The sequence below is a fragment of the Mobula hypostoma genome, chromosome 4 (assembly GCF_963921235.1).
Source record: "Mobula hypostoma chromosome 4, sMobHyp1.1, whole genome shotgun sequence".
In the NCBI taxonomy this organism is placed as follows: Eukaryota; Metazoa; Chordata; class Chondrichthyes; order Myliobatiformes; family Myliobatidae; genus Mobula; species Mobula hypostoma.
In genome coordinates, this window is record NC_086100.1 from 42,600,067 (window position 1) to 42,613,759 (window position 13,693).

Below are 13,693 nucleotides of genomic sequence, written 5' to 3' on the forward strand. Positions count from 1 at the left end.
TCACATCTTTTGTACGAAGTCTCAACCAGAGCTGGATCTAATAAACCGGCTTTGGCCCAAATAAATTTGTTCTAGCATGACCTCTGCTGTCAACTTCTCTTCTTTTTTCCAATAAAGGAAACGATTTTGTATGTCTCATTAACCACTCATGTGACCTTTAAGTATATATGGTCTTGGACTTGTCCCTCTGTTTATAGCACTTCTTGTATCCACATATAGTATGCTCTTGTTTTGGTTTCCAGTGCAATTCTTGACAACTCTGGATTAAATTCCATTTGTAATAAACTTATTACCTTCTCAAACAAATTCAATCACAATATTCCCTTAACAGATCCATGCTGACTATGCTTGTTTAAATTGTGCCTTTCTGAATGGAGGTTATTACTTTCCCTCAGAAATGAATCCAGTAATTTGCACTGCACTAATTTTACACTTAGTGGACTGTAATTATTTTTATATACCAATCTTCCTTTTTCAACAGTGCTACAACATTACCAGTTCTCCAAGCATCTGGAAGAAGTGAAAATGTTGATCACCAATTTTCTGCATTGAATTTTTTAAAGGTCTTGGTTATGTTCCATCTGGGTCAGGCAATTTATCGACTTTCAAAGACACTAACTGTCTTAATAATCTCTATCTTATGTGTTCATTCCATCTACTATTTTTCAAATTACCATCTAAACTATAGTGGTCGTGTGATTTCCTCCTCCCTTCTTTGAAGATAACTGCAAAGTATTCATTAGGAATCTTGCTTAAATTGCCAATATAAATGCAATACATTCCCATCATCATATAAAACAAAATTACATGTCCCATAGCAAAGCTTTTCAAATATAGAAGCTTTTAGCCTTTCTAGACCACCTTAATAATTTATAATAATAAACTGGTGCACATCCTTCTCCTTTCCCAAAAGCTCAATATCATCTAAAGAGGCTAGAACTGGATATAGTTGTCCACTATGGAGTAGAATAGACAATAGACAATAGGTGTAGGAGTAGGCCATTCCGCCCTTCGAGCCAGCACTGCCATTCACTGTGATCATGGCTGATCATCCACAATCAGTATTCAGTTCTTGCCTTATCCCCATAACCTTTGATTCCGCATCTTTAAGAGCTCTATCCATCTCTTTCTTGAAAGCATCCAGAGACTTGGCCTCTACTGCCTTCTGGGGCAGAGTATTCCATACATCCACCACTCTCTGAGTGAAAAAGTTTTTCCTCAACTCCGTCCTAAATGGCCTACCCCTTATTCTTAAACTGTGGCCTCTGGTTCTGGACTCACCCATCAGCGGGAACATGCTTCCTGCCTCCAGTGTGTCCAATCCCTTAATAATCTTATATATTTCAATAAGATCCCCTCTCAGCCTTCTAAATTCCAGAGCATACAAGCCCAGTCGCTCCAATCTTTCGACATATGACAGTCCCGCCATCCCGGGAATTAACCTTGTGAAGCTACGCTGCACTCCTTCAATAGCAAGAATGTCCTTCCTCAAATTTGGAGACCAAAACTGCACACAGTACTCCAGGTGTGGTCTCACCAGGGCCCTGTATAGCTGCAGAAGGACCTCTTTGCTCTTATACTCAATTCCCCTTGTTATGAAGGCCAGCATGCCATTAGCTTTCTTCACTGCCTGCTGTACTTGCATGCTTGCTTTCAGTGACTGATGTACATAGTATGGTAGGTCTGATAATTAACTGCTAAAAAAGTTTGTGTCAATAAATTAAACTATTTTGAAAATAACTGGTCACTAGTACTTCCAATGTGATGCAGCTGGCTCATTACTTTTGCTTTGGACTTCATTCATTCCTAATTACCCTTTCTCCTCTGTGCTTTACTGCCTGGCCCTGCTGAAGACTATTGCCTTGATCTTCGAGCTAGCCTTTAGCAGAGGATAATGAGACTTGTAGAGAAGAGAGGAGAGGGAGAAAAGGGCAGCCAAAGGCTTGATGTTTTTTCCCCCTAGGTTGGATTAGACTTGGTTTCTCTAATTAGAATTTTGGATCTCAGTTGAATTTACTGACCACAGGGGCAGGATGACACCAAGTTTAACAATTTCCCTGGCACTGACAACTGTGAATGTAATTTTATATTTCCATCTGTATATGTGCTTGGACATAGATCTAATATGCTGTTGTCTCATGACTATTGCATCATTCGTGTTTCTCTCTGCCTAACTCAGTCACTAACAAGTGGAGTGCATGGGCATCTATGGACTCCAGTCAGTTTTGACCACCTACACAGCTACATATTCTTCTTAGTTTGTCATTGTTCTCTAGCAGTCTCTCATTTTAAAAATAAGCAATTCTCACAATATAGGCTTAGCATTGTGTAACTAAGCTATTTGACTGTAGACATGCATCACCAGTGACAGGGCAAAAGAACTTAGAGGTGCACAAGAGAACTGAATTAGAGAAAAGCAGAGACCCAAGGATGTGGCACTGGGCAATGTTACATTTAATAAGGCAAATTTACGTAGGGATTCGTACATAATGAATATTTAAAATGAAATCTTTTGTGGTGATACAGGCACAGCTTTGTAATTGGACTTCCAAAGGTATTGATATTCTGTTGCTCATAACAATGTGATTAAAACTGTGATTAAAGCTCATTTTTATTTTATGTGATTAACTGTTTAATTTTAATTTCATGACCTGTCTCATTGTTAAGTCATCTTTCTCAGCTAAAACTCTTGCTTGTTTATCAGAGATGGACAAGTATCTGCAGCAAAATCTCATTTCTTAGTTGGTTCACCCTCAATAAATCTCATTTCTTAGTTGGTACACCAGCAGTTCAGCTGCTCTAGTTAACTTAATGGCATAAGACATTGGAATAGAATTAGTCTGTTTGGCCCATCGAGTCTGCTTTGCCATTTGATCATAGCTGATTTATTTTCCTTCTCAACCTCATTTTCCTGCCTTTTCCCTGTAACCTCTGATTCCCTTACTAATCATAAACCTATCAAGCACCGCTTTGGACCGTATGTCCAATGACATGGCATCCACAGATTCCATAAATTCCATGGATTCACCACCCTCTGGCTAAAGTACTTCAGTAAGCAGTATTGTTTTAAGACATTTAAAACATTTGTCGTTATCAAAATTGATGAACCTCTGATGGCAGAATCAGGCCATAAATGCAGTTCTCCTTTAAGAGAATGGAGGCAGCAATGCCGCGCTGGTCTACAGGTACGACTGAAGCACAGAGGCCTTCGATTTCCACTTCCAACTATATCGTTGGTGAATGTACAATGTATGGAAAATAAAAATGAAGACCTCAGAGCAAGATTGCTGTACCAGAGGGACATTAGACACTGCTGTGTACTTCGCTTCACGGAAAAATGATTATCCCCTGTCATTTCAGATACAGCGCTGCATCTCGATGGCTTCACCATTCTTCACAAAAAATGGGACAGCTCAGTCTTTTGGAAGCAGAGGAAGTGGAGCATGCTTTCTGATTAACTCATGATGCCACAAACGTGGTAGTTCTGACTTAGACCTACTCACCCGACCTGGAACATCAAGCAGTCAAATGTCATCCATTTTATCTGCCGAGGGAGTTTTTTTTGCCATCATCCTGGTGGTGGTGTATATTTCACCTCAGGACAAGGCCAGGCAGGTACTGCCCATGCTTTGGAAAGTCCAATCATCTAGCTGTACTTCTAATCCCAGTACTAAAGACTGCAGTGCCACTGGTGAAGACCAGGAAGGTAGGGTCAAGGGAGGTAAGGAGCACTTACAAGGCTGCTTTGAGGCAGTGGACTGGACAACGTTCAAGGATTCATCTTCAAGTGTGAATAAATATGCTGCAGTTGTCACTGACTTTATCAAGGTCTGGGTGGATGAGTGTGTGCCTTCGAGAACATTCTGCACGCACCCAAACCAAGAGCCAAGGGTGAATCAGGAGATTTGTAGTCCGCTGAGGGCCGGATCTGTGGCATTTAAGACCCGTGATCCAGAACTATACAAAAAGTCCAGGTACGATCTACAGAAGACTATTTTAAGAGCTAGCAAGCAATTCCAATTGAGGTTAGAAACAGAATTGGTTGCACGTCAGCTGTGGCAGGTTTTGCAGGCCATTACTTCCTACAAAGCAAAACCTAACATCATGAATGCTGTAATGGTTCACTCCCAGATAAGCTCTCACCAGAGGTGAGAGTGGATTACAGACCGCTGGAAATCAATGCTAGCGAGGTAGTAATGTTAACCCTTTCATTCCGAGGATCATTATTGTAAACCACCTCTGGACTTTCACCAGTGTGCATCCTTTCTTAGATATGGGGCTCAAAACTGCTCACAATACTCCAAATGTTATCTGAATAATTGCTTTTCTTTTGATTGCATAACTCTGAAAACAAACTACATTGTTTCTTGTTTCTTGACCTCAGCTTTCATGGATTGCTTGTATAGAATCTGGCCACTGACCATATATGTACTAACTCTGCACAGCACCTGTGTTTTCCTACTTTGTTCTCAGGAGGCAGGAGGTATTGTAAGATATAAAAATTGCGTAATTTCCTTCCCAATCTCTGGTTCCATATATCTAATGCTGTCTAAAATATCAATTTTGTTATAATTATCTAAAACTGATAGTTTCATGCTGTTCAGAATCTGATTCACTTCATTTCTTAAGTTGAAAATATTGGTGATAACACACTTTGTCACTGCCAGTGTTTCTAGATGAATTTGATCATTGTTGATTGCCAGCTGCATCAGAAGGAGCTTTATTATTTGGTTTATAAAAGACAAAAACACAACATTGAGGCTGCATGTGTCTTGTTTTGATACTGTACAATCAATAGGCCAGTCCATTGTTGAACACATCTGATTATCGTTAACTGATAAGCATGTTCTCCACCTTTGCATTACCTTCCTTTTTACATCAGCCACTAATGTATCACATACCTTGTGATGCTGGTGAGTTTTTAGTGCATGGCATTCATAAATTACTTTGGGAATCTTCTTCATTTGTTTGTGAGTGATTATCTGGATAATTGCTTCTATGATCACTTTATCTTGTGCACTTTATGTAGTCCTGTGTAGGTCTGAAGTTTAATGTACTGTAGTTGTGTGTTGTTTCAGGTAGTCTAGTGTAGTTTTGTGTTGTTTCAGGTAGCACCATGGTTCTGGAGGAACGTCGTTTCATTTTTACTGTGTACTGTACCAGCAGTTATGGTTGAAATGATAATAAAAGTGACTTGACTTGGTTTTTCAAGACAGAGAAAATTGAAAGGAAAATTTCTTTAAAGAATCAGCACCAGGTTTATTATCACCGGCATGTGACGTGAAATTTGTTAATTTAGCAGCAGCAATTCAATGCAATACATAATCTAGCAAAGAGGAAAAAAAATATAGTAATAATAAACAAGTAAATCAATTACGTATATTGAATAGATTTTTAAAAAATGTACAAAAACAAATACGGTATATTTAAAAAAGTGAGGTAGTGAACAAAGTTTAATGTCCATTTAGTAATTGGATGGCAGAGGGGAAGAAGCTATTCCTGAATTGCTGAGTGTGTGCCTTCAGGCTTCTGTATCTCCTACCTGATGAGAAAAGGACATGCCCTGGGTGCTGGAGGTCCTTAATAATGGATGCTACCTTCCTGAGACACTGCTCCCTGAAGATGCCCTGGGTATTTTGTAGGCTAGTACCCAAGATGGAGCTGACTAGATTTACAACCTTTTGCAGCTTCCTTCGGTCCTGTACAGTAGCCCCTCCATACCAGACAGTGATGCAGCCTGTCAGAATGCTCTCCACAGTACAACTATAGAAGTTTTTGAGTGTATTTATTGACATGCCAAATCTCTTCAAACTCTAATAAGGTATAGCCACTGTCTTGCCTTCTTTATAACTACATCGATACATCAGCATATGTTGAAGAGACTTTGCATTGGAATAGTACAGTAGGAAAAGTGAAAATACATGGAACAGGTTATGGAGGTTCATAGAAGAATACTTAATTGGCCATAGGATGTGTCCAGTTTAGTTTTCTGTATGTGTATTCACTCACTAAATGTCACTTCCTTATCCATTACTATAAATTTGCACCAACAAAGGAGACTTGTGATCCATGTTTTCCTTGTCAACGTTTCCTTTTGTCAGCACTGTGTAGATGTGCATATGTGCACTCACAGCAGCTTATCAAAAATTTGGCAAATAAATCACCCAGACTAAGCCGGATGCTAAGCGCAATTTCCTATTATTCAGCAGTTCCACCCTTTGATTTGATCATTTTCACCTAAACCAGAATATCGGTGGACTAAAAAAACTCCTTATGTCATATCATTGATAAAATAGAATATTCACATCTCATCACTCCCAGATGAATGCATCCATTTTATTGTTGGAATTTAAACATTTATTATTGAAAGCCATGTATAAATCATGAACAAAGTTTTCACTTTGGCCGTGACTTTTACTTAAATTCCACTCAGTTATCTAAGCCATTCAGGCGGTTGAGTTCTCTGATTTATTGTACTAGTTCAATGCATCCTTACAAATTTAACAACTATAAATTCATTCAGAAGAAAGCATTGCTGCTTTCTTTGCTGTAATTCAGTATCTTTAGTTTTTGTCACAGGAGATAATGATGCTATAAGACTACTGAACTCCCTGCCACCACCCATATGAAGTGCTAGTAGCATTATACTGTTTACTTGTATGTACACCTTTAATATTTGTAAAGTTTTTCTAGTAATATTATTTCTTGTTTTATGTGTGTGAGCTATCTGTCTCATTTGGCAGTATACATGTGTCATGTGTACTGTTGAATGACAATAAACTTGAACTTGACATTATAAAACCTGTTTAACAATTACAGTTTGCATTTAAATATAACCTCTAATGTAATTAAACAAAATCACTGGGTACTGTACAACAGCATTTTGAAACAAAAGTGTCAACCTGTCTATGTAAGATAGGATTAGGCTGATGATCAAGTAGTTAATAAGAGTGAGTATCATCAGATGTGTGATAGGTAGGGAGGCCGGTTTAGAGAGTGGATTCCAGAGTTCAGGATCTAGCAGGGTCTAATTGTTTTATTTGATTTATGGAGAAAAGGTATTGCACCACCCTCTGGTGGTTAATTAAAATGTTGTGTTAGGCTGCTATTTTAACGGTAGTATTTATGATGGTAAAAGACATGACACCAGATAAGATTCAAGATTTTTAATATATTTTGGAAAACTGTATACATTGGTCTACATATTGGTTGTATTCATGGCTGCCATGTCGTCATGTTGAGTTTTCCTAACTTATAAATTGGGTAGATGTCACTTTAGTCTGTTCTATTTTCAAAAACTTCAAATTAAAGTTAGGACATTTGCAATAACCTGAATATTAGATTTGCCTTTAGAATGTCATGGAGATTGTCCTTTCAATATATACCTCTATATTTTTGTCTTTATGTTGGCATAAGGTGGAAGTTTTCTTTCCAATCTTATTGAACTGAACTCCTTTTGCTTTCCTTGTTATTATAGGCATGCAAAACCTTTGATATCAGTGATTTCCCCAAGATAATTGAAGCTTGTATGTTCAGCTGTGATGTTTGTTGTATTGTAGCAAGTGCAATCCTACTTGTTGGAAACTTGGGGAGCAGTTAAAGAAAATACTGGAACTTGTGAATACTTGTAATCTAATAATTCTTTGCTTGTGGGACACTGTGTATGTAAGTGTGTTTTTAGTTAGTTTGGTAAATCTGCTTCATTAAACAACACATATCAATTTCTGGTTTGAACTTGCTCCATTCTGAACAGAGAAAGTTTTATGCAGTATTCCCTGAAGAGTTCATTTGGTTTTTGTAAGAGTGAAAATAGCTGTATGAGGTTCAGTAAAGGGGTTATGATAATTTGATCAGGATCTTGTCAGTATACCTGACATCATTTATTATAGTGATACCAGGGGATGGTTTGAAGATGAAAAATAAGAATGTCCAATGATAGGTTAACTGTGCAGAAGCTGAATTAGAAGCATTGCACATCATTCGAAGGGCAGGCATGGAATCAAAATAATTGTGTGACCTTAAAATGGCAGAGTCCAAATTGGCAGCTAAGGCAATGAAATTTCCGAGTTTGGGCTGAAATGGCATTGGTGCAGTTATCTCTATACTTGTACAGATGGTGGGGGAGCTTACCTGAGTCAAATTGAAATACGAAATGACATATGCAATTAAAAAGAAAAACATGATTGGTTTCCAAAGCAATTCCGTTTCTTTGAATTGAAGGAGTTATTTATCAGTCTAAGAACGATCTAAATCCTCTCCCCACTCATCATTAACAGTTCTACAGTTAGCACCGTTCCAACATTCAATTTCCTGGGCATCATTATTTTGTAGGACCTCGTGGGAGAACCATATCTCCATTAACAAAAAGGCTTAGCAAAGGATATACTACTTTCAGCAGTTGGTAAAATCCCATCTTTCCTGGAACTTACTGTTGCAATAATACATTACCATCATAGAGAGAATTCTCACATCAGCTATTACTGTCTAGTTTGGTGCAGCATCCTCTCACAATATATAAAAGGTACAGCAAACTGTCAGGTGAGAAGAAATGGTCATTGGCTGCAGTCTACCATCACTTCAGGACTTGTATGTATCCAAGAAGAAGAAGCAGGCAGGAAAGATCATTGCAGACATTACCTATCCTACATACTGTCTTTTCCAAAAGTTCCCTTCTGGAAAGTGCTATAGAGCTATTAAAATAAAAAACTTCATGTCATCTTAAAAGTTTCTTCCCCCAGTCAGTTAATCTGATCATTCATTCTAGTTAGCCCACCCCCACCCCATCAACCCTCCTCTGTCTATTATTCCTGTCACTGCACTGCACTGTAAACACGTAGACCATTTTTTATAATGCTTTTTACACTCTGGTATTTCTGTTTTTATACACATTTTATTCTGTATCCGTACTTTAACCTCTAACTTTATTCTTTATGTAATTCTTTATAATTGTTGAATGCTGTTGATTTTTGTTGCATATCACACCCTGACCAAGACACAAATTCCTATTACATGTATATGGCATAAAAAGTTGATCTTTGATTCTTGAGTAATCTGTTGTGGTGTTACAGCAGAGAGAATAGGTGTGAGTAAACAAGTTGCGTACTTGGTCTCAAACAGCAGATGAAAGGACTTGGTTTTGTTATCCCAGTATCAGCAATGAAAAGTGATAACGAGATTTGGATATATTTTGCAATATATCTACTGTCTTTACTGTGCGTATATACACAACTATGCAATGAGTTAAACAACTTCTCAAAAATCACCTGGGGACAGAAGCTTTCTTCACCATTTTTAGTGAGTTCTCTTTACTTGTGAAACTGTAGAGAGTTAAGTAAATAAGTATTAAATTTAATACAGATCCACTGCGCACCTGAATATACTCATACTGTTGATTATTCTCAGAACAGGTGTTAACCAACATAATACAAATATGCAATACAGTGTAAACAAGAGTAAACTCATCGCACGCAATAAACTTAAATATAATACTTCCTTCAATATATATCTTCCAAGTGTTTACCAACATTAGTAGGAACTTAAGACTCACAGGTACTGCTGTTTCAAGAGCAAATAAAGAGTAGATGGAGATGTGTCTTCCACCATACTTAAAATCAAATCAAAACTAATCCACACAAGAAATATAAAAATAGCTTATGTATAAGAAATGGTGTTCATAGAAATGAACTGCGTCTCTGGAGGCCAGAACATGTCCCACCTGACATCCATAAAATGTCAAGCTTAATTACTTAAACTAAAAGTCAATGATCACCTCACTAAATCTTCATCAAAGGAAAGACAGTCTCAGTGACTGATCTTGAAAGCTGTCTTACTCTGGTCTTTAACCGATCTCTGCTTGAAAACGATGAACTTGATGACATACTTGCTTGTGGTAGTGTCTAATGAGCAGAGGTGACATGATGCTCACCCAGAATGATGATTGTGTGAGTTACTTCTGAAGTGAGTTGTCCTAATACGACCTCCAACTTACATTGCTCCTCAGAGACAAGAAAGGGCCAGAGTTCACTAAGGGAACTTTGTTTTTGTTTTGATTCCTGCTTTGTGATGCATGACACTTTCTCTTCTTAAACCTGTCTTTGAGCAACAAGGAGTCTAACCATTGTTGATTCAGTTGTTCTGCACTGAGACGTTGCTTACAAATGTGCCAACCACTACAAAGGCTGTCTTTGGCTACTCCTGTAAAGGAATGAGCAATATGTAAGAGCCAGGCAATTGCTCTGGTAAGCGACTTCCAGCTTGAAAAATGTTCAAAGCATGCACTGCCAAGTTGGAACAGTGATAAATGAGTGATGTTGGTCGACACTTGACATATTTCTACATCTGCCTCAGAGTCGGCTAATCACCAGTTTCCTGCTAACTATGTTCCCGTTGAGGATTAGCAAGAAATACTGGGCCAGTTAAGGGTTCAGTCCTGAAAACTTTCTCTCCCTCGATAACTGTCCTGTTAAGCTGCCAGCTTGTAATCATCTTCCGAGTGACAGGAGACCTGCTTGCCTAAATCTAGTTGAGTGGAGGTAAATGTGTCAGGGTGCTTGGCTTGCGTACCTACAATCTTTTCTTTCATGCAGATTCTACTCTCACAGGGCCTGAAATGACTTGGGTGCCTGTTCTCCAGGACATTAGTCTTGAATGTGCTTACAGTGGGTTGATGAGCACCATCAAGTCAGACTTCACCCACAATGACACAACTGAAGTTCTGTCAATGGGCATAAGGTCCATTGTGTCAACCATTGCACTATTCACGTGACTTAAGTGCACGGATGGTATCAATGCCAAGTGACAGGAGAATTGCAGCAGAAAAGTCACGTGCTGGAATCTTGTCAGCAATGGCCTTAAGATGTGAATGATTGCTTGCAGCCTGAGGAGTTGAAATCTTATCCCTGTTTTTGGGAGTGTAGTCACATTCAATGAGAGTTGACAAGGATAAGCGGACCTCCAGTCCTATTAACTCCATGACAAATTCAATGGCTTTTCTTCTGGCAACTTCTGACATTCCAGAACATGTCTTTAGAGTGTATGGGAAATCTGAACTTTGAGTACTCTGTATGTCAAAGTATGTTGATTTTTGCCAATGACACATTTCTCTGGTCATCTAATAATCACATATGCCTTTATTTTTTGCTCTGGATGATGTCCTATTGAGTAGTTGTCGACTAGACATATTTTAGAGCTGGATTTGCCTTGGAGCCTTTCCTGCCTACCTCTGTGCATGAGGAAGTAGCAATGTCTGATGGATGCTCAGGTGGGTACCTGCCCTGCTCTGATCTGCTGTTGGTGTGCTGGCACGAGTGGAAGCCCAAGATGCTGGACCTGAATAAGACCATAAGTTAGGAGCAGAATTAGACCATTCCACCCATTGAGCCTGCTCTGCCATTTCATCATGACTGATCCTGGATCCCATTCAACCCCATACACCTGCCCACTCAGCATATCCCTTGATAGCCTGACCAATCAGGAATCTATCAACTTCCGCTTTGAATATACCCATGGACTTGGCCTCCACCACAGCCTATGGCAGAGCATTCCACAGAATCAGCACTCCTTTGCTAAAAAAAAATTCCTTCTTCTATTTGAAAAGGCCGTCTCTCAATTTTGAGGCTGTGCCCTCCAGTTCTGGATATCTCTGCTATAGGAAACATCCTGTCCACATCCACCTAATCTAATCCTTTCAACATTTGGTAGGTTTCAACAAGATCCGCCCCCCCCGGCATTCTTCTAAATTCCAGTGAGTACAGGCACAGAGTTGCCAAATGCTCCTCATATGTTAACCTCTTCATTCCCGAAATCGTCCTTGTGAACCTCCTTTGGACTTTCTCCAATGACAGTACATCCTTTCTGAGATAAAGGTCCCAGAACTGTTGACAGTACTCCAAGTGCAGCCTGACTAGTGTCTTATAAAGCTTCAGCATCATCTCCCTGTTTTTATATACTATTCCTCTTGAAATAAATGCCAAAATTACATTTGCCTTCTTTACCACAGATTCAACCTATGAATTAATCTCCTGGGAGTCTTGTATAAGGATTCAAGTCTCTTTGCACCTCTGACGTTTCCATTTTCTCCCCATTTAGATAATAGTCTACACTTTTATTCCGTTTACCAAAAATACATTTGTCATATATTTTCCAACAGTACTCTATCTGCTACTTTTTTTGCCCGGTCTTCCAATTTGTCTATCCTGCTACAATTGCATTGCCTCCTCAGGACTACCTACCCCCCACCTATCTTCGTATCATCCGCAAACCTTGCCACAAAGCCATCATTTCCAGTATCTAAATCATTGACAAGCAGTTTGAAAAGCAGCGATCCCAATACTGACCCCTGAGGAATGAAGTGCTGATTCACACTGATCACTGTTGTACTCAGTACAGTGGATGATAGCTTCAGTCTTTTTGCTTCGTATGCTGTTGAAGCGCAAAATTTGAAACACTTTTAAAAAGCGGCTTTGGCCTGTGAGCAACACCTTTGAAGACGAGTTATCTTTTCACTCTATTGCCCTCACTGTGCACTGTACACAAATACAAAGTGAGTTAAACAACTTGTTTAAATCAAAATCAAAAAAATCACCTGAGATGAAAGCTTTCTTCAGTGTTTTTCTTGAGATTGCTTTACTTATGAAATTGCAGAGGGTTAAGTAAAGTATGTATTAAATTCAATGCAGAATCGCAGCATGCCTAAATATACTAATACTATCCATTATTCTCACAACCAGTGTTAATCAAGATAGTGCACGTATGCAGCACTTCATAGCTACGCAGTGTAACTAAGAGTAATCTCATGGCACAAAGGTAAACATAATACTTACTTCAAATCTATCTACTGAGTGTTTAACAATATTACCAAGAACTCAAGACTCACAGATACTGCTGTTTCAAGAGCAAATAAAGAGTAGAAGGAGATGTGTCTTCCACCATACTTCAAATCAAATCAAAACTAATCCACGCAGGAAGTGATATAAAAAACAGCTTATGTATAGGAAATAATGTTCATACAAATGAACTACACGTCTAGAGGACGGAACAATATGCATGCTTTTCATTTGCCATTCAATTTATGGAAGATGTGATGTGGAACTGAATAAATAGTAATTGTTTCCTTTAAAAATCTTTCTCTAATTTATATTTTGCAGATACTGAGTCAGTGGTATGGGCGAACCATTATTTGTTCCTGCGTAAAGCTGAGTTATAACCATGCACAAAGCATTATTGAGGATCCCGAAAAGATATTAACCCCTGATGAACTGCCACCCATTTCACCTGATCATAGTATTGCTGAAGTAAAGGCTGCAGTCATCAATCTTCATAACATTGCTAAACAGCTTCGTAAGCAAAGGTTTGACAGCGGTGCTTTACGCTTGGACCAGGTGAGCATATTTTATTTTTCAGAGGGCATATCGAAGAATAACATTTCCTCATATAATGCAAGTGTTTTGAAATGGTATTCCTTTTTTTAAAAATGATTGAACAATAATGCCTAAACAAATACTTGAGATGGTTTTTTTTTCTTCCATTAAGATCAGCTAGTTACTTCCTCTCCATGCCATGTGTTGCACTGGGCGGCAAACTTGCTGTTTCTTTAGCATTTTTGTCTGTTTTTTATGAGGCTGAATTGCTAGCCTGACTCTCAACTGGCACTGATGGAAAGAGTGAATGGATTTGAACTTGGGGCCACTCACCT

At 38.7% G+C, this 13,693-nt stretch overlaps 1 protein-coding gene across 1 annotated transcript in view; it reads left to right on the forward strand.

Annotated features, from left to right (window-relative positions):
• Positions 1-13,693, forward strand: part of dis3l2 (DIS3 like 3'-5' exoribonuclease 2) — a 349,434-nt gene that overhangs the window by 140,773 nt on the left and 194,968 nt on the right. The window contains exon 13 of the mRNA XM_063045713.1: positions 13,146-13,379. Coding sequence (XP_062901783.1) covers positions 13,146-13,379 — 234 coding nt within the window. The remainder of the gene's footprint in view (positions 1-13,145; positions 13,380-13,693) is intronic.